The 21,225-nt window shown below is 42.0% G+C and overlaps 1 protein-coding gene across 3 annotated transcripts in view; it reads left to right on the top strand.

The window, feature by feature from the left end:
* Positions 1-19,651, top strand: part of eif4enif1 (eukaryotic translation initiation factor 4E nuclear import factor 1) — a 79,629-nt gene extending 59,978 nt beyond the window's left edge. For all 3 annotated transcript variants that reach the window (XM_068055393.1, XM_068055394.1, XM_068055396.1), the window contains 8 exons: positions 2,342-2,516; positions 3,388-3,473; positions 4,266-4,414; positions 9,363-9,453; positions 9,801-9,927; positions 14,030-14,377; positions 16,812-16,994; positions 18,220-19,651. In XM_068055393.1, coding sequence (XP_067911494.1) covers positions 2,342-2,516; positions 3,388-3,473; positions 4,266-4,414; positions 9,363-9,453; positions 9,801-9,927; positions 14,030-14,377; positions 16,812-16,994; positions 18,220-18,425 — 1,365 coding nt within the window. In that variant the 3' untranslated portion in view covers positions 18,426-19,651. The remainder of the gene's footprint in view (positions 1-2,341; positions 2,517-3,387; positions 3,474-4,265; positions 4,415-9,362; positions 9,454-9,800; positions 9,928-14,029; positions 14,378-16,811; positions 16,995-18,219) is intronic.
* Positions 19,652-21,225: the final 1,574 nt, after the last annotated feature.

Raw genomic sequence — 21,225 nt, forward strand, 5'->3', positions numbered from 1 at the left:
TCTGCCTCTGCTATGCTCTTCCAGACAGTGCATTCCAGATCCTAACCACTCACTGTTTTTTTTTTTATTCCTCTTGTTGCTTTTGGTTCTTTTGCCAATCACCTTAAGTCATTGTTGTCTGGTTCTTGACCCTCTGCCAAAGGGAGTAGTTTCTTCCTATCTGCCGTCTGGACCCCTCATGATTTTGAACAGCATCAAATCTCCTCTCAACTTCCTAAAATGAAGCCATTACTTCCACCTGTTCTGTTTCTCCTTTGGCCTTTTCAATTTTGGTGTTGTCTTTGACCCTGAGCTTATGACCTCTGTCAAAGGTTACCTATCTCCATGTCATTGCCCACCTCTGCCATTGCCTCAGCTCAGGTAGCTATCTGTGCTTTTGTCTAAACTGAAGCTCATCCAAATTCTGCAGTTCAATGCCCTCACCAAGTGCTGCTCAGCCATTGCATCTCCACTTGTTGATTTGAATTTGGCTCATGGCTTCCCCACTGCCTAATTTTAACTTTTTTTTTTTTTCCATCCATGCTGTCATGTTTCCCTCACAGGCAGCTATGCCTTCAGCCACCTAGGCCCACATTCTAGAATTGTCTGTCAAAACTACCTGCTTTTCCACCTTCATCTGTTCTTTAAGATTCTCCTGTTCTAAAACCCACCTTTTTGACACAGCCTTTAGTGCCCCTCCCTTTTAGTATACATTCTGTAGCTGCTTGCACATGCCTTCTGAAGTGCATTGAGGCTTTTTTTTTAGTAGTATGCATACAGAATAATGCAACTTCATGAGAAAAGTTTGTACCTGATGGTGTAATGTTTTATATTCAGTCCTTGATTTGTTGCTGCTTTGTAACGCTCTTCCACAAAGACATGACCTGCATGGGAGAAACTCAATGTTTGCAATGCCATTTATATCCAATATTTGGCATGAGAATTGTAATGCTCCAATTCATAACTCGGGGTTGGAGTTCTCTTGAATTTGAGATTTCCAGCGTCCTTGTTTCACAGTACAGATGGACCATGTGGCTTTTGCTTGATATTCTGCAGTGTTCTTCACATACTCACTGTGCCTCTGTACTTTAGTTTAGAGATACAGCACTGAAACAGGCCCTTCGGCCCACCGAGTCTGTGCCGACCATCAACCACCCATTTATACTAATCCTACACTGATTCCATATTCCTACCACATCCCCACCTGTCCCTATATTTCCCTACCACCTACCTATACTAGGGGCAATTTATAATGGCCAATTAACCTATCAACCTGCTAGTCTTTGGCATGTGGGAGGAAACCGGAGCACCCGGAGGAAACCCACGCAGACACAGGGAGAACTTGCAAACTCCACACCGGCAGTACCCAGAATTGAACCCGGGTCGCTGGAGCTGTGAGGCTGCGGTGCTAACCACTGTGCCGCCCTTGCTGTTAGTTTATGGCTTTTGGTTGTCATACATTATATTAGGTGAGTCTTTGCTGTGGATTTTTGTCTGTCAGGGACGTAGTTGAGACTCAGTTGTAGCATGTGACCTTTGCAGCTAGTGGACTTTCATTCCAACTTTCTTGGCACAACTGAAACCCAGGTTGCCAAGTTGGTGGGGCAGTATGCTAAGCCGAGGTAAAGTTTGCAGTTGAATGTTTCTCTTGCGTGTTCTACCCAAGTTGCTGTGAATGAGCAAAATCTCAATGTGGCCAATAATAATTATTGCAAATTGTTCAATCCAAGACTTGAGTATTTCAAACACTTCTTAAAAACTGTGTAAATAGATCCACTGTCTAGTATTAAAATGCAACCTATATGGCTTGCAATGAGCTGTGGCTATAGTCGTGCTTTGATTTTTTTTTTTTTTGTTTTTGATCTATAACAATGGGTAGGGGTGATATCATATGGAGATTATTTTGAAGACTTCATTTTAGAAATTGGCTGTGTTGTGTAGAGTTGCAAATGAAATTGAGCAACAGTATTCCAGATTAGGGATTCCTTTTGAGGCAGCAATTACACTCCACTTGCAAGTAATTTTGGGGTGTTTGAGGCATCTCCTCATTTTTCACCCAAATCCTTGGGATTTTACTGTCTCATTCAGAATGCTGAGTTAAAACAACAGGATTTAGCAGTAAAATCAAGCACCGTTGACTAGTCCAAACAGCCTTTTGAATTTACATTTCTTGACCATTGGGCTAGAAAGGAAGCATGGAATTTCAGAATGTGACCTCTTCCAGATTAGCTGCTGATCTTCCACTTGGTGATCTGAAAGTTTTTAATTTTCTTCTTGGAAGTGGTCTGTGGCCCATTCTTGGCCTGGTTAAAAGGTTCCACATCGTGTATTTGCTTGGATCAAACTTTGTGTTTTTGTACAGGAGATTCTACCACCCCATGTAATGGGGCCTCCATCACCAGATATTCTAGGTGACTTGCTTGGCAGTCAGAATCATCATGCATCGGTTTTACTAAATCAGCGAGGCCGTTCTTCCCCAATACCAACGTTCCAGCAGCCATCCCCATCAGAGTTCTTCAGAGTCAAGTCACCAATTGGTGAGTGAAATCTCCAACTTGAGTGCACTGCTAGTGTAAATATTTGTCTTTTAACTGACACCACTTCTGAAGTACTTGGTGATCCTGATGTATTTAAGTAGCATATTTGTACTGTACTTGGACATGAAGTCTCTTTGGTATTTTAAAGAGAATTTGGTGTATGAAACCTCTGTAGCCTTGTGGAGGCAACATTGAAGGTGCTTCATTTATGCAGTGCTATCTTACTAAATCGTCAAGTGTTTGATTTCAACTCTAGTACTTGATTTAAGGAAATAAATATGAACTTCCATTTTTGTCTAATACCTATGAGTTCCTAGTCTAATGTTGAGTAAACTACTGATGTATTTAAAATTCTTCCCACTCTTTTGAACGTCCTTGTACCCACTCTGGTGAGCATAATCGCCATTACATTAGATAACTAGAACTGGGAAAATTGGCAGTTTCCCACAAAAATAGTGAAGTAGAAAGTAATTTTAAAAAATTTCTGCTATTGTGGAGACAAGTAGACCAAAAATTTCATGAAACAAGCTAATGAATACGGAGGTTGAAGAACAAATCAAATTGCTCATTGGGATGGAGTTTTGCAAAGTAACGTCATAATTGAAGTGGAAATTGTCCAAAAACATTCTGAAAGGAGTGAGCTAGAAGAGCTGAATGGCTTTCTCCATTACTTTCCAAGGAGGTGAGGATTCTTTGCTATCCTGAAAGCAATTCTTAAAAGTACACTAATTTGAGCCCTTGATGTAGTGAAGGCCCAACATAAATGCTTCTTGTGAATCTTGTGCCTCGGAACCTAATAAAGGGATTTGTAGTTTCCAAAAAAAGTCAGCAGTATTAGATACACTGCTTATAATTTTGCTCTTTGCTGTAGGTTATGATCAAAATGCTCAACATGTTCGAGATCACTTTCAAGGATTGCCGTTGCCCAAAAACGTATCGCCGATTCCGGCTCTACAGGTATGAGGAATCTGATTTCAAACCGGCTTTGGCATAAAAAGCTGTCTTTCATACCCCAGGAAGATGACTAATGTTAAACAATTTACTAAAAGTAAATTTGCTAACCCTTCAACTCATTTATGTCTTCCTTTTTAAAAAATAATAAAATAAAAATCCTGTTTTGGTTTGACTTTGAAGACTCGTTATGGCTTAACCAACCAGTGAATCCTGATGGGATGTTAAATTTTCCCTTTTGAATTGGCTATCTTAAGGCTGCATTAAGTTGTGGCCTAGACTTTCACCCATGAGGAATAGACTTCTGACCAATTACTGCACATAAGACCTATGTCAACCAGTCAAGAGATGGCTTTGATGATCTGCTTGTCTAGAGTGACTTTTCTCTCAACGGTGATTCCTGTTCCTGGAAAAATTATCTTCTCCTGCAAACTTGCTGTTTGTAAACAGCAAGTGGCTAATTGACCAATTTTGAGAAGGGGCTGTAGTTGCAATTAATGTGGAGTAGTCAGCTAATCTATTCATAAGGCCCATAGTGAATATTTTCCACACCAACATCCTGGTGACTAGATCATCATGCGTTAGCATCTTGCAAACTGATATATTCAAGTAACTGTTCTGCCTGTTTGCAATCATGAGTTGTTTGTCGCTTGTGTAAATGTGCATCTGCTCATTCCAAGCTATACATAATGTGACATACATAACTGAAAAACTCTTCCAAACTTTCGTTTTGAACTCTATTGCTGTAATTTTCCTTCCAGTAATTTGTATTTCAACTAGATTTTTAATGCATTTTAGGCTGTTAGTCCATCCCACCTGGACATGAGACAGGGGGGCATGGAAGGCTTTCCCTTTGCACAGGATTTGCACATGCCAGGTGGGGATGTTTACCAACCTGGATATGGAAAGCTGCACCATGATCACAGCAGGGATGGCTATAGGATCAGGTATGGACTTAAATATACAATTGCTGTGTATGAAATCATTAGTTGTGGATGGGGGGGTGATGGAGAAAAGAGTAGTAATCAACTAAAGTTTGATGTGCTTGCAACCTGTGGGTGGAAAAGGTCTGCAGGGTGGATGAGCAGCTTGCCATGGCACAAGAAGCCATTCAAGCAGGGAGAGAGCAAAAAGGAAAGTAATAGTTGGGGACAGTATAGTGAGGATTGACACTGTTCTCTGCAGCCAAGAGTAAGAGCCCAGTGCCAGGGTTCGGGACATCTGCCCAGGGCTGAAGAGGAACTTGTAGTGGGAGTTGGAGGATCTAGTCATTGTGTCCATATAGGTACCAATGACAGGCTGGATAAGGAATGAGGTTCTGCATAGTCAGAAGCTAGACACCAAATTAAGAAGCAGACACTGAAAGGTGGTAATCTCTGGACTATTAGCTGAGCCACATGCAATTTGGCATAGGGCAAATAAGATTAGATAAATTAATGCATGGCTCTAAGCATGGTGTGGTAGTAGTGGGTCCGGTTTGTGGGGCATTGTACAGTTGGGACGGTCTACACCTGAACTGCTGGGACCAGTGTTCAAGTGAGTCACATAACTAGGGAAGTAGAGAGGGTTTAAAACTAGTGAGGGCAAGGGATCAAATTTTGGAACATGTGGTAAATCAGTAGCAACAATGTAAGAGAGGTATTAGTATGGGAAAAGATGAACAGTCGGTGACGGAGGGGCAATCCGATCAGGCTAGAGGTTAAAGTAAAAGGACAAAACTAAAGGCGCTATCTGAATGCACGTAGCATTTGAAACAAAATGGATTAACTGCACACAAATAGAAATAAGTGCAATCTGATGGCCATGATAAGGACCTTAAATTTGAAGGATACAGGACATTTGGGAAGGACAGGAAGCTAGGCAAATGTTGGAGGGGTGGCCTTTTTCATAGCGCAATAGAGAGGGATGACTTGAGTTCGAGAAACCAGGATGTAGAAGCTGTTTAGGTACAGACTCAATGATGAAGGCAAGAAGTCACTTGTGGAAGTGGTGTAAAGGCCCCCTAACAGTAACCACACAGTCGGACAGTGTATAGAGGAAGAAATAAAAGCAAAATACTGCGGATGCTGGAAATCTGAAATAAAAACAAGAAATGTTGGAACCACTCAGCAGGTCTGGCAGCATCTGTGAAAAGAGAAGCAGAGTTAACGTTTCGGGTCAGTGACCCTTCGGAACTATAATTATTGTAAGAGGAAGAAGTATGGGTATTTTAATCCACATATTAAACTGGAAAGATCAGATGGGCAAAAGTAGCCTTGATTTCATAATGTTTACAAGATACTTTCTTAGAACAATATGTCTTTAAGCTGACCAGAGAGCAGACTATACAAGAACTGGTAATGTGCAGTGAGATGGGATTAATGACCTCATAGTGAAGGGGCTCCTAGGCAGCAGTGATCATATTGAATTTTACATTCAGTTTGAGGGAGAGGAGAAGTGGATCTAAGACTTTTTTTTTAAACTTATTTAAGGGCAATTATGAGGGCATGAAAGCAGAGCTGGCAAAAGTGAACTGGCAAGTTAGGTTAAGGAATAAATCAATAGAGATGTTTTGGCAAATATTTAAGGGCATATTTCAGAATACACAGAATTGGTACATTCCACCATCCATCTTAACTAAAATTAAAGGTAGTATCAAACTTAAAGAAAAAGCCTATAATTGTGCAAAGATGGGAGGCAGGTCAGAAGATTGGACAGAATATAAAAAGCAAAGAATGACTCGAAGATTAATGAGGGGAAAATTACTGCTGGCTAGCTAGAAATATAAAAGCGTAGTAAGAGCTTCTGCAGATAGTTGAAGAGTTAACAAAGTGAGTGTTGGTCCTACAAAGTGAGTCTGGGGAATTAATAATGGCTAATGAGATGGCAGATGAATTGAAGAGGTATTTTGCATCGGTCTTCACTATGGAGGATACAAGTAACGTACCAGAAATTGCTGTATATCAGGAAATAGAGGGGAGGGAGGAACTCGTGAAAATCACAATCACCAGGGAAGTGGTCCTGAGCAAATTGTTGAGGCTGAGAAGTTCCCCAGGTCCTGATGGACTTCATCCTAGGGTCTGAAAAGAAGTGCTTCGTGAGATAGTTGATTTTAATTGTCCAAAATTCCCTAGATTCAGGGAGGGTTCCATTAGATTGGAAAATAGCAAATGTCCCTTTTTTAATTGAAAATTGGAGGGAGTCAAAGCAGGAAACTACAGGCCAGTTAGCTTTACCTTTTTTAATCGTTCATGGGGTGAGGGTGTCGATGGCTCAGCCAGCATTTATTGTCCATCCCCAATTGCCCCTGAGAAGGTGGTGGTGAGCTGCCTTCTTGAACCACAGCAGTCCATGTGGGGTAGGTATACCCACATTGCTGTTGGGAAGGAGTTCCAGGATTTTTCCCCAGCAACAGTCAAGGAACAGCAATGTAGTTCCAAGTCAGGATGGTGTGGCTTGGAGGGGAACTTGCAGGTGGTCCCATGCAGCTGTTTCTCTTGTCCTAGGTGGTAGAAGTTTGGAAGGTCTTGTCTAAGGAGTCTTGGTGAATTGCTGCAGTGCATCTTGCAGCTGGTGTACACTGCCACTGTACATCAGTGGCATCTGTAATAGGGCAAGTGTTAGAAGCTGTTCAAGAGGTTATAGCAGGGCACTTTATTTATTTAAAAAAAAAATGAAGGTAATCAGGCAGAGTCAACGTGGTTCTGTAGAAGCGAAATAATGTTTAACCAATTTATTAGAATTCTTTGAAGAAATAATGTGTGCTGTATATAAAGGGGAACTGGTGGATGTATTATACTTTGATTTCCAGAAGGCATTTGATAAGGTGTTACAGGTTACAGGTTATTGCAGAAAATAAAAGCTCATGGTGTAGGGGCTAACATTGGCATAGATAGAAGATTGGCTAGCTAACAGGAAACTGACTTAAATGGGTCATTTTCTGGTTGGCAAGACATAACGAGTGGTGTGCCACAGGGATCCGTGCGGGGGGCCTCAACTATTTACAATTTATATACATGAAAGAAGGTATGTTTGCTAAATTTGATGACACAAATAAGTAGGAAAGTAAGTTGTGAAGAGGACATGAGGCTACAAAGGGATATAGATAGGTTAAGTGACTGGGCAAAGATTTGGCAAATGAAGTATAATGTGGGAAATGTGAAATTGTCTTTTTGGCAGGAAGAATAAAGCATACATAAATGGTGAGATATTGCAGAGCTAAAATGCAGAGGGATCTTGGGTGTTCTAGTGCATGAATTGCGCAAGATTAGTATGCAAGTAATTAGGAAAGCTAATAGAAAGTTTATTGTGAGGGAATTGAATACAAATGTAGGGAGATTATGCTTCAGTTATACAGGGCATTGGTGAGAACACATCTGGAGTACTGTGCAGTATTGGTCTGCTTAGTTAAGGAAGGATGTAAATGTGTTTGAAGCAGTTCAGTGAAGGTTTACTAGACTGTTATCTGGAATGGGCGGGCTGTCTTCTGAGGAAAGGTTGGACAGGCGAGGCTTGTATCTACTGGAGTTTAGAAGAGTAAGAGGGAACTTGATTGAAACATGAGATCCTGAGGGGTTATGACCTGGTGGATGTGCAAAGGATGTTTTTCTGTTGTGGGAAAATCTAGAACTAGGGGTCCCTGTTTAAAAGTGTGTTGCCCATTTAAGATGGATGAGGAGAATTCTTTGTTTTTTCTTGGTCATGAGTCTTTGAAGCTCTCACTCAAAAGGTGGTGGAAGCAGAGTCTTTGAATATTTAAGGCAGAGTTAGGTAAATTCTTGATGAGCAAGGGCTTGAAAGGTTATTGGGGGTAGGTGGGAATTTGGAGTTCAGATTACAATCTGATCAGCCAGTGGCCGCCTAATTTGTATTTATGTTCATCTAATTGTCCAAATCTACATTTCGGTATCGATATTTCATAAATTTTATTCTAAGCCAGTATATCAATCTGTTTAGAGCCTAAACTAAAATGAGCATTTAAATATTGATCAGAGACCATTTTCAGCAACAAAACCTTTAAGCTGAAGTATTTGTATTAAATGTGACTTCATTTACCTACAAGTTCCTTTATGATTATGAAGTTTCCAAAATGGTTGGAGTCATAATTCTTAAAAGGGTAACTTGTGAAGTAAAATTATTTTATTTGTGCACAAGTGGTTTTCCTCAGGTGGTGATGGGTGTGAAAATATCTTGTGATCTAGAATACTCTGCCTGAAAGTCTGGTGGGATCTGTTTTGGATACTAACACTCAAATAAAATTGGATAAATACTTGAAGGGGAAAGCTTTGCAGGGTAAATGGGGAAGTGGGACTAAATGGATAGCTCTCAAGAACTGGCATAGGCACAGTGAGCTGTATGGTCTCCTGTGCTGTTCAGGTGGTTACACTTAGTCTTATACCTGAAGTATGTCAACCATGGCTCTGTTGGTGGCACTGTTGCCTGAGTCATTACGGTATCAGTTAAAGTCCCACTCCAGGCACTTCACACGCATCTGTCACAAATCTGTTCTGGAAGGTCAGCAGAATGTGTGCTGCGCTGTTGGTGTCTTTTGTATATGATGGAGGGCACTGTCTTCTCCCTCAAGTGAATGTAGAAGTTCCCTGGCACTATTTTTGAAGAGCAGTGGAATAACTCCCCAGTGTCCTGACCAATTTTTATTCAGTCCACAAACAGAATATCTAATCAGTATAACTTTGTTAATTGGCTACCACACTTCCTGCATTCCAACAGGTGACTACACTTCATTGGCTTTAATGTACCTTCATGTCCTGAAGTTGTGAAAGGCACAATATATATTCAAGTATTCTTTTCTGCAACTTTGTTGTTTCGAACTAATTGCTTTAGTTGTCTGTGGACTCCTGTACCAATTCAGGCAGCATCCTGTGTTGGGTCATCTAACATTTCTCCTGGTTCTAGGCAGCAGCGAATTAGCCGATCACCTGGGCCAGCCAGTCAACACAGACTAAATGCAGCATCGCCATCACAAGCCTCCTCATTCACAAAAATGGTAAGAATCTATGCTTAACATTTTGTTCACCTGGATACACTTCTGGAAGGGATGGGACAAGTTGGATGCAAACACTGTTTCTAATTGGATCTACAGCCCCCTGTTTCAAATGCAAGATTATGCCTTAAAATTTAGAATATGGACATTTTTTTAATGGTTAGTCTGTGGAATGAACTCTAGACATACCATTTCAAAAGGTTGGAAGGGGGAAATGTAAGGAAATGAGAACACTGGCACATGGGATTAGGACTACTCACTGAATGCAACCTAGATTAGTTACGACAAATAGTCTGTATATAACTTTAATTGACTTTCTTCTTTTCTCCACCTCCCCCTCTCAAATTAAGCTTTCTCCGTCATTCACTCCTACCTCAGTAATTCGAAAGATGTTTGAAAGCAAAGATAAGGGCAAGGATGGGAAGGAGAACCATCCTGTGAAAGACTGTGCAGAGGACGGACACAGCCTAATCGAAGGTATTGGATGGCACTAAATGCATTAGTTTATTTTAATATGTCCTGTACCTCTCCACCTATGCTGCCCCTGCCTCCCCCCAACTACAAGTGAGCAGACAGGTGAGTGAGTGGGAGCTCCTGCTGATCTTCCTTTTGTCTAATGTTTTGCCAGTTGTGCTTTTTAGCCCTGTAACTGGCCTCTCAGTCAAATTGGTACACAACAGATACTTTCTGTTTGAGCCAGTTCATTGCTGGATTTACAAGTGCAATTATTCAACTTCTGAATTATGTAATTTGCTTCACTTGCTCCTCCCAAATCATGCTTCTGCACATCTTGCATTTTGGAGTAATGGTGCTGCATGTTCTCTCATACACACTTAATACCAATTGTACAGCAGTTGGTTGGTTCAAATCTGTTGGTGTTAGTAATTGAAATTTCAAATTCAGCTACCTTTTTTTTCAAAAGCATTTAATTTTCCAACTTTTTGTATTCTAACTGCCATCTAATCTGCTTGGGGCATGTTGACCCTTCATTATAAATGGATATGGAGTAACAAACTTTCTCAGTCCAGCTTCTCTACAGTTGAGTAGAACAATTCCACTATGTAAATTTCAAATAAACCTTTCATAACTTTAATGGTTTCCTTGGACTTCCCTAATTACCTTAACATTTTGCAGATCTGTTTTAAAAAAATAAAAATTAGCTTGCAGCCAGCTAGATTGTTTTCTCTCTTTATAGAGCATAAGGACACAAATAGGAGCAGAAGACCATATAATTTCCCAAGCCTGTTCTGCCATTCAAGACAATCATTGCTTATCTTGAGCCTCATCTCAACTTTCCCCATCTGCTCCATATTCTTTGACACCAAAAATCTGTCTCTGCCTTGAATATACTCAACCATGAAGCAACTACAATTCTCGAGGGTAGAGAATTCCCAAAATTCACAGACATTTTTTGAAGTTTGTCCTCATCTCGATCCCTTATCCTGAAACTGCCCGAGTTCTAAATTCACCAGCTAGGGAAACGACCTCTACCCTGTCGAGCCCCTTCAGAATCTTGAATGTGGAAAAACCTGGCTCAGTTTGCTCAACCTCTTTCAGGACAAACCCGCCCCTCCCCCATATCCCAGGAACTACTCTTGTGAACCTTTGCTGTACTGCCTCCAAGACAAGTATATCCTTCCTTTTAGATATGGAGGTTATAACTTCTCCCAGTACTCCAAGGTGTGGGCTCAACAAAGCCCTATACAAATGTAGCAAGACTTATTTTTTCCCACTCCCCCTGCAGTTTGTTTCTAAAACCTTACCCACTGTTCATGTTATACTGACGGGCCTGTAGTTACTAGGAATGTCCTTTTACACCCTTTCTAAAGGGTGTCACATTTGCCACTCTGGACCAGGTGACCCACTCTAAGCATAGCCGACCTTTCCTGTACATACTGCTGATCAATTTTCACCTCATCCATTACCTCTACTATCTTGGCTTCTGCTAATACTTTTTCAGCATTCTTTTTTCCTCCGTAAACACGAATACAAATACTAGAGTATTCTGCCCTGCACCTTGTTACGACTGAGGCGGGAGGAGTGCACTGTTAATTCAGCCCCACTTCTCCACAAGTCACAATCTATTTAAATTTTCCCACTTATCGATCTGGTTAATTGTATACACTTTTTTCCCAGAATAGGACACTTTACTGAACAACAAAAGTCTTAACCAGTAAAACCATAAACGTTTAGATTAAAATTTTTAAAGTCCCCTTTTTCACCCTAGCATCTCTCACTCACGCACACATGTATACTGGTTAACGGGAAAAAATAATTTTTGGATCAAAAGTCTGTTTGCAGATTGCTTGCCCACTCCTGAAGACACAAGCAGATCAAGCATTCACCAAAACTGGCGCACACAGTCTGACCTCTGAGTACATGCAGACAGGCCACCAAGATCCCCCTTAAAACAGCTCTCATTCGGTGGCATTGAATTATTTTTAGCAGGCTTTCTTCAAATACAGGAAACCAAGAAGCAGAGTTGATGAAGGGGAACTAGTAGATGTAGTGTATTTGGATTTCCAGAAGACTTTCGATGAGGTGCCACAAAAAAGATTATTGCACAAGATTATTGGGCGGGGCAGTAGTTAGCACCGCAGCCTCACCGCTCCAGCGAACCAGGTTCGATTCTGGGTACTGCTGTGCGGAGTTTGCAAGTTCTCGCTGTGTCTGCGTGGGTTTTCGCCGGGTGCTCCGGTTTCCTCCCACAGCCAAAGACTTGCAGGTTGGTAGGTAAATTGGCCATTATAAATTGCCCCTAGTATAGGTAGGTGGTAGGGGAATTGTGTGGATGTGGTAGGAATATGGGATTAATGTAGGATTAGTATAAATGGGTGGTTGATGGTCGGCACAGACTCGGTGGGCCGATGGGCCTGTTTCTGTGCTGTAACAATTAATAAAAATAAAGCTAGGAGCTCACTGTATTGAGGGTAATGTATTAGCATGGATTGAGGATTGCTTAACTTACAGAAGACAGTCGGGATTAATGGGTCTTTTTCAGGTTGGAAAGACTTAACTAGTGGAGTGCCACAAGGACCTCAATTATCTGTTAATTACTTGAAGGCAGAGTGTAACATATCTAAATTTTGCTGACTATACGAAAATAGGTGGACAGGCATGTGATGAGGATATGAGGAATCTGCAAGGGGATTATTGATAGGTTGAGTGGGCAAAAACTTGGCAGATGGAGTTCAGTGTAGGAAAGTGAGGTCATGCACTTTGGTAGGAAGAATCAAAAGGCAGACAATTATTTTAAATGTAGAGAGACTTCAAAAAAATGCAGCACAGTGGGATCTGGGTGTTCTTGTGCATGAAACACAGGTTAGCATGCAAATGCAGCATGTAATTAAGGCAAATGAAATTTTGGCCTTTATTGCTATGGGGTTGGAGTTTAAAAATAGGAGTCTTGTTAAAACAGTACAGGGTGTTGGTGAGGCTGCACCTGGAGTACTCGGTACAGTTTCGGTCCTTGTATTTGAGAGGATATACTGGCATTGGAGGCAGTTCAAAGGAGTTTCACTAGGCTGATTCCTGGGATGAAGGGGTTGACTTATCAAGAGTGGCTAAACAGGTTAGGCCTTTATTCATTAGAGCTTAGAATGAGGAGTGATCTTATTGAAATGTACAAGATTCTGAGGGGGCTTGACAGGGTAAATGTTGAGAAGATGTTTCCATTCCTGGGGGAATCTCAAACTAGGGGGTCCTCCATTTAAAACTTGGATGTGAAGGAATTTCTTCTCTTGGAGGGTAGTGATTGTCTGTCTGGAATTCTCTACCCTGGAGTTGTGGAGGCTAGATCACAAAGTATTTGAAGAGGTAGATTTTTGCAATATTGGAGTTGAGGGCTATAAGGAGCTAGCACACTAGTTGAGGTCTGGGGCAGATCTGCCATGATTTTGAATGGCAGGGCAGACTTGAGAGGCCAAATGGCCTGCTCCTATAATGTTATGTACAAGATGAGTTAACACAATGGACTTCAGTCTTTTGGGGAATTGCTGGAAAGCAAGCTGGGTTGTCGTCTTGGAATTCTCTCCTCCTTCTGTAACAGACTTTACTTTCTCACTCTGGAAGGAAAAACACACCCACAACCAGAAAACTTGCCAGTTTTCTGCCCCATCCAGGTTCTCTGCTACTACTGGGTATGCCCAATCAAAAGGATTTCTGCCCCTGTTAACAGGGTTTCAGCTCTTTCTCCAATCTGAGTCATGTGACAACCAGATACACTTGGCAATCCAGCTCTCAGTCCTCTTGATGGCTCTTTATAAAGGTCCAATATTCAGCTTAACCATAAATTCCTTAAATATCTTTTAACAAAGAAATCATTTTCATGACCTGTAAGCATCTCTCCTTGTCCCAAATTGGCTACACTCTGTGACTACCTGCTCACCTGGTTTTAAAACTCAATCCTCAGGCTTACAAATATTCAATGTTGTAAGCCTCTAAATCTAAACTATCCTCAACTTCCCTAGCAAGCCACACAGATGGATTATTCTCAGTTTTTGTTAATGGAATGTATTGAATATTTTGAACCATTTCTTTGTCAGTTTAGTGTTTCACAGTACATTAATTCCACTTGCAGACCATCTGTCTCCCAGCTCTCCACTGGAAAACACTGACAGAGGGGCATCTCCTATGGGAGGGGCAAGGTCAACCTACCACAGATCTGCTTGTACAACTCCCCAGTTAAACCAGATGCGTTTCCCCAAAGATCAAGACTACAGACCCCGATCTACAGGAAGGAAAACTCCCAGCAGGGCTTCTCCAGTTCCTGGATCTCCCTTTCCTCGTCCTATTTGTCCTGTACCAATCATGTCACATGTTCCGCTTGTGCGCCAGTCTCCCCCTCACCTGCCACCAGGAGTAGTTCAGAGGATGTTGGCACAAGGCGTGTCACCACAGCAGTTGCATCCAGCACTTCTCCATGCAGGTGAGTGAAACATTGAATTACTCCATCTTGGATCACCAGCCATTTTTTCCTATCAATTTTTGAGTGGGGAAGCCTTCAATGGAGAGGAAGGATTTTCTTTATGCAAGTATTTGCTCCACACCTGGCCAGGATGGAAATGACTTGCATGAAATATTGGAGTTGGAACCTTATTGTTTGCAAACATAAATGGAAAATATTAAAGGTGGAGTTCCTCAGTACCTAAAAGAAAAATATTTTTAGAATCTTTCTACAGAACTGGAAAGGAGTCCCTTAAGACTGACCCTATTGTATTCTGAGCAAACTTTTCATGAATGGCTGTAATAGCCTTGAAGGCCTCTGTTATCGGGCACAATATCCTAATATGGTACCACATGCAATTGTAATCTCCTTTTCCTGTTCCCGTCCCACCTGCTTATATATTGTGTCCTCTGGTGCAGTGACCATAATGGTACAAAACTGCCATTAATTTAGCACCAGTTTTGTGTGGTGTGGGGGGGTGGGAAGGAAGAGTTCACACTAGTAACTTCTGGTTAGGGTGCAGGCAAGTGTGGGGGAGGGGGAAGCCGTTGAGCATGAAAATGAAATGGTTATCTAATTTTCTAACTGGAGGGTTACTATTGTGATTATTTCTCTGTCTTCACTTGCTGTGATTCTGTAGTTCATGGTAGAAATGGCCACCAAAGGGGAGTTGGGGTTTCTTGAGCTAACTGGTATCTGGTGCAGGTTGAATGGGAAGGAAGAGTCTTGCCTAGTGGGAAGTGAATTGTCTGTGAACTGCAATTCCCAGCAGTGTTGAACTTGATATTCTGATTTTTGCACAGAACACGAAGCAGCTGAGGTCACCAGTAAACCATGCTGAGTTAATAAATAAATCCCCAGGACCTGATGTGATGTATCCCAGGCTGTTGAGGCAAGGGAGGAGATGGGGGCTCTGACACTCATTTTCAAATCCTCTCTGGCCATAGAGGTGCTAGAGGACTGGAGGACAGTGAATGTGGTACCATTTATTCAAAAGGGTAGCCGGGATAAGCCAGGTAATTGCAGACTGGTGAGTCTTAACATCAGTGGTAGGGAAGCTATTGGAAAAAAATTGAGGGACAGGATTAATCTCCACTTGGAAAGACAGGGATAGTCAGCATGGCTTTGTCAGGGAGAGATCATGTCTAACAAACTTGATTTGAATTTTTTTTGAGGAGGTGACTAGGTGTGTAGATGAGGGTGAAGCAGTTGATGTTGTCTACATGGACTTCAGTAAGGCCTTTTGATAAGGTCCTGCATGGGAGATTGGTTAAGAAGGTAAGAGCCCATGGGATCCAGGGCCATTTGGCAAATTGGATGCAAAATTGACTTAGTGGCAGGAGGCAGAGCGTGATGTTTGAGTGGAAGCCTGTGACCAGTGTACTGCAGGGATCTGTGCTGGGATGCTTGTTGTTCATACTGTACATTAATGATTTAGACATTAATTTGGGAGGTATGATCAGTAAGTTGGTACATGACATGAAAATTGGTGTTGTAAATAGTGAGGAAAGGCTTGGATTCCAGGGTGATATAGGTGGGCTGGTGAGCTGGGTGGAGCAGTGGCAAATGGAATTTAATCTAGAGAAGTGAGGTGATGCATTTTGGGAGGACTAACAAGGCTAGGGAATATACAATGAATGGTAGGACCCTAGGAAGTACAGAGGATCAGAGGGACCTTGGTGTACTTGTCCATAGATCACTGAAGGCAGCAGCACAGGTAGATAAGGTGGTTAGGAAGTCATATGGGATACTTGCCTTTATTAGCCGAGGCATAGAATATAAGAGCAGGGAGGTTATGATGGAGCTGTATAAAACACTAGGCCACAGCTGGAGTACTGTACCATTCTGGGTACCACACAATAGGAAGGGTGTGATTGCATTGGAGAGGGTGCAGAGGAGATTCACCAGGATGTTGCCTGGGCTGGAGCATTTCAGCTATGAAGAGAGACTGGCTAGGATTTTCCTCAGCAGAGAAGGCTGAGGGGGGACATGATTGAGGTATACAAAATTGAGGGGCATTGATAGGATAGGTAAGAAGAAACTTTTTCCCTTAGCGGAGGTGTCAATAACCAGGGGGAATAGATTTAAGTTAAGAGGCAGGAGGTTTAGAGGGGATTTGAGGAGAATTTTTCACCCGGAGGGTGGTTGGAATCTGGAATGCACTACCTGAAGGGGTGGTTGAGGCAGGAACCCTCAGCTCATTTAACAAGTATTTAGATGAGCACTTGAAATGCCATAGCATGCAAGGGTATGGGCAAAGTGCTGGAAAATGGGATTTGAATAGATAGGTGCTTGATGGCTGGTGCAGACATGATTGGCCTGTTTCTGTGCTTAACTAAATTTAAGAGAATTGTATACCACTAACTAGCAAATCTGAAACTTGTGTACCACTTGCTTCCTGCATCTACCTTGACAGGTATGTTTCCATCAGGCATGGATCTCTCTCATTTGCAGAGCATCCCTCCAACACTCCTTGGGCAGACTTTCTACCCTCTTCCAACAAGTGGACTTCCACTGCTGAATCCTCGGGCTACACTCTCAACGGCACAGATTCAGGCACCTGCAACACCCTTGCAGCACCTGGCCATGATCAGACAAGGTAATGAGTTCAGTTTGTTTAACTTGAAGTTTCAAGCCTTTTGGATATCAATGTTTTTTTTTAAAAAACAAAAGTCTGTATATGTATGAAATTGAAGTTCAAGCTGACTTGGTAGTGTGGTTTCTGGTTTAGTTCTGGGTCTTTGTTCAGGTAGGTAGTTGGGGGGTTGGAGATAGTCTCAGCTGGCATGCAACAGTCGGTCTCAATGCCTTGGGCCTTGGAAGGGGGGCTGGTGGTGGTGGGTTGGTGAGGCTAGGGGCAGGCACAGGAGATAAACTGGTAATTCCCACTTTGATATTGAAGGTGGGTTGAGGGCAGGCTGGGCTGTGTCCCTGGTGGTCAGAGCTGAACTGTTCAAGCATAAATGTGCACTGGGGCTCTGCAGGAAGCTGCCTGTGACACTGGCCATTTCCCAAGTGTTGAGTAATCTCTCAGTGAATGTTCTCCTGTTGAAAGCCTGGGTATTGACATAGTATTTAAGGTGAAACTGCCTGTGTTGTCACTAGCCCACTGAAACTGACCAACATCTGGTGTCTGTGCATTGCACAGAATAACGATCACTGACAGTAATTTCTGGATTTCCATGATTCTCCAGAGGTCGTGTTGTCGAGACCAGACTACAATCCATGGGGCATCAGTTGAATTTGAGAACTGCTCTTCTGCTCCTGCTCTCACCGTAAAAAGCCTTAAAGTTAAACTTTGTTGCCTGAAGTGTAACTGGATTTTTAAAATGGTTTCCTAAGTTCATATTTACTGCTAAACAGCCTCACTGACCCTGAAAAACTCAGTGAATTATGGAGAAACTAAACCTTTCTCAAGTATTTTCAAATCATTTATTTCACTATCTGAAAATGTAAATTATAGATGTTACATTCTTGCCCCTCTTCAAATCTGTTCAAGCTGTCAGGCTTGTGCACCATTTAGGGGTGTGTATGCTTCTACTGAGGTGGTGCGTACTTGCTGCCGACAACCAGAGGTACACAAGTGCCTTTTTAAAGTACATTCTTGCCTTGCCTCAGTGCTTCCCTGCAGGACCTCCTGAGCTGAACCTGCATCCCATCACTGCTGTAGCCTGAAGTTTTAGACTATTTAGAGAGAGGTTGGAATTTCAAGTCTGTTGTAAAGGAACCTGTTTCTAGGGACTGACCTGAAGTGTCTTTAACTCGTTAAGTAGTTTCAGTTCACGTGTAATTTTATTTTAAATCTAACTCTCGCTTCCCCTCAGTGCTGCAGTCTCCCAGTGCAGGTGGCCAAGGACCTGGAGCCCACCTCCATCTGAACCAGCAGAATTCCACTTTGCGGCCCCTCCATCAGAGAAGCGGATCCCCTGTTAATCTCTCCAAGTGGTTTGGCAATGACGTTCTTCAGCAGCCGTTACCGTCTATGCCCAGCAAAGTTATCAGTGTGGATGAACTTGAACTCCATCAATAGAAGTGTAGCAATATAAAACACGATATTTGCAAAGAGTTTTAATAAGGCATCTGCAGGTATCCAAATGCAGGGGTGGGGGTGTCCCTGGAAATGGATTTTTTTTCATTTACCCCAGTGTTTCTTGGCCCTTATTCTGACTTCTCTACTGACGGAGACAAAGCTACTTGGGAGCACCACCAGCTGGGTATCATAACTGAAGTACCAGTCAAAGTGGGAATGATCTGATCAGTCAGTTAGTCTGTAGGGGAAAAGCCTGCGTTAAACATTGGATACTTTTAGATCGAGTCCAGTGATCTCAATGTTCAGTGAAAATGCAGCCAAAATGGTTGTGATTTTGAGCATTATAAGCTGCCATGGGAATTGTATAGACCTCGTGTACAGAAACTCGTGTAAAATAACACTGCTTGCATCTGTACATAAGCATCTGCAGTGGCTGACTTTGACTGTATATAAAACACTGCTGGAAGGATGCAATGACACTTGTACTCCAGTTTTGTTGAAATATATTTTGTATTTTTTTTTTTGTGGAATTTGCAGCATGAATGACTTTTGAGGGAGTTTTAATTTCCAATGCACTACATGGTTCCTGAGCAGGTCTGTCAGTAAAGTGACCAGTAGGTGGGAACAAAGCAGGCACTGCTGTACAGGGAGTGGTGTGTGTGTGTGTGTATATACTAGATTTGTTTTAATACTGGGAGCAGGAAAAGGCAAAAAGACCCTGTATGTAAAGTTTTTTTTTTTGGTTGGGGGAAAAACTAGGCCAGACCTGATCAGGTTTATGTCGCTGTTGGGCTGGGAACTGAAGGCCGTCAGCATGAAGTCTTCCCAACTCTGCTACTTGACTCTAGTGTCCACAAAGGGGCAGTGTGGGGCTTGATTATAGTAACTTTCTTTTTGGAAACCAGTGGCTGAGGGCTCTGGAATCCTACAGTTGCTTACCAGTAGGGGGTGCTAGCCCTTGTAGCACCAGTATGGACAGTGTTGCCTCTTTTGTGTGCATTAACTGATGGGAAGTAACTTTATTTTGTGTGCCTTTCTGTTCTGTGGATGAAATGCTTTTTTTTCTCTCCTCAGTCTCCTTACACCTATCCCAATTTAATGTACAGTCCCTTCACTACAATGAGGAGCACTGCTTTGTATTGTCCAGAAATCTGACTTTTCTGGAATTTGCTGTTTTAGGGGAGGGTAAAGCACAAGTTGATTTCCAAATGACAATAAAATTTCACCCCTCAATATTGTCTTTTTTTCTTTAATCTGAATGTTTGCCAGCAATGCTGCACTTCCTATTTGTAGTGATAGTCCCCATACACTGACACCTGAAGCAATTGTATCCTGTATTAAATGTATTCTGCTGAGCTTGGTAATGTTTACACCATCTAGTACAATGTACTTAACCTTAAGTTGACACGGCTGTCAGCTTTCAAATGTGCTCACAAAGCAATAGAATAGCTGAAATTGGGTGAATGAAATTCTATTTTTATACAGTGCCTTTCACACCACATCACAAAGTGCTATTACAGGCAATTCAATTTTTCTGTGTTGTCACTGTTATAATGTGGGAAATGCAGCAGCCAACAGTGTGATGAGCAGATAAACCATTTGTGTTCGTTGAATAAATATTGGGTAGCACATGGGAGAAATCCCTTGCTTTTAAAAAGATCCTATGGGACTTTTTGATCACCTGAGTTCAGACAGGGCCTCTTCAACAGCACCTCAAACCTAAGAACTGCCCTGAAAGTGATCTGGATTTTTGTGCTTCCTTTCTCTCCTCCTAGGAGGGCTTGAACCCACAATCTTCTGACTCAAGACAGTTTTCCTTTTGAACCATATTGAACATCTCTGGGCTGGCTTTGTTTCCCTTCAGACTCCACTTAAGTTTTGTCTTTACCCTCTTTTCCCCCCCCCCCCCAGGTCTGGAGATACTTGCTCCACTGCTGGAGTACAATATCTTGCTGAAGTAACTATATAGTGTTCTTATGCACTTCAATATTTACAGGCTAATCAACTTCAGAAGGCATCGCAGTAATTCCTATTCCTCTCGTTTTCACACCTAAGTGTTCCAACATCACTAGATAGTAAATGGAAGCAGGAATCTGGGTTTGGGGTTGGTTCTTGAAGTCTGTTTTATTGCTTCATCCATTTCTTTCCCCATCTCCACCATCTTTGGACAGAATCCGTTCACTTAATGTCGTTTTATTTGTGGGTTGTACCACCTTTATCCGTATGCCTTAAATCCACATCCACATGCTCATGTGAAGGAAGTTGATCTTCGAACTGAGTTTAGTGGAGTTGAGGTGAATAACTCCCTTCATCTGCCCTGATCTATTATTTGTTCAACGTGTTGGTTTACACAATTGGGTTGCATGTACATTATACTGTTGCATTGACCAGTATCTCTGCAAATGTGTTGCAAGCTAAAGTTTGACTTTGCAAATCACAATGGAGTATGAAATGTATAATGAGTACTTTAATTCTGTCATGAATTTTTTGTAACTACAAATGGAGTATACAAAATAGTAACTGTGCCCTTCACTGTCTTCTCAAATTTAGTCAATTTTTAGTGTTGCTTTTGTGGTTCAGCTATAATTGGGGTATATGACCAATGTATCTTGACACACATCCCTTGCATAATCGTATTCGTATTCAAGAGGAAGGTGGATGGCCGCCTGCAAGTAATGCAGGGCTACGCCAGACGAGCTGGGGCGTGGGATTGACGGTGTTACTCCCTAGAGAGTTGGCCTAGACTTGATGGGCTGAATGATCTGTGCCATATGATTCTGACAGGCTTAATGACTGAGCC

The sequence above is a fragment of the Heterodontus francisci genome, chromosome 23 (assembly GCF_036365525.1).
Source record: "Heterodontus francisci isolate sHetFra1 chromosome 23, sHetFra1.hap1, whole genome shotgun sequence".
Lineage (NCBI taxonomy): Eukaryota > Metazoa > Chordata > Chondrichthyes > Heterodontiformes > Heterodontidae > Heterodontus > Heterodontus francisci.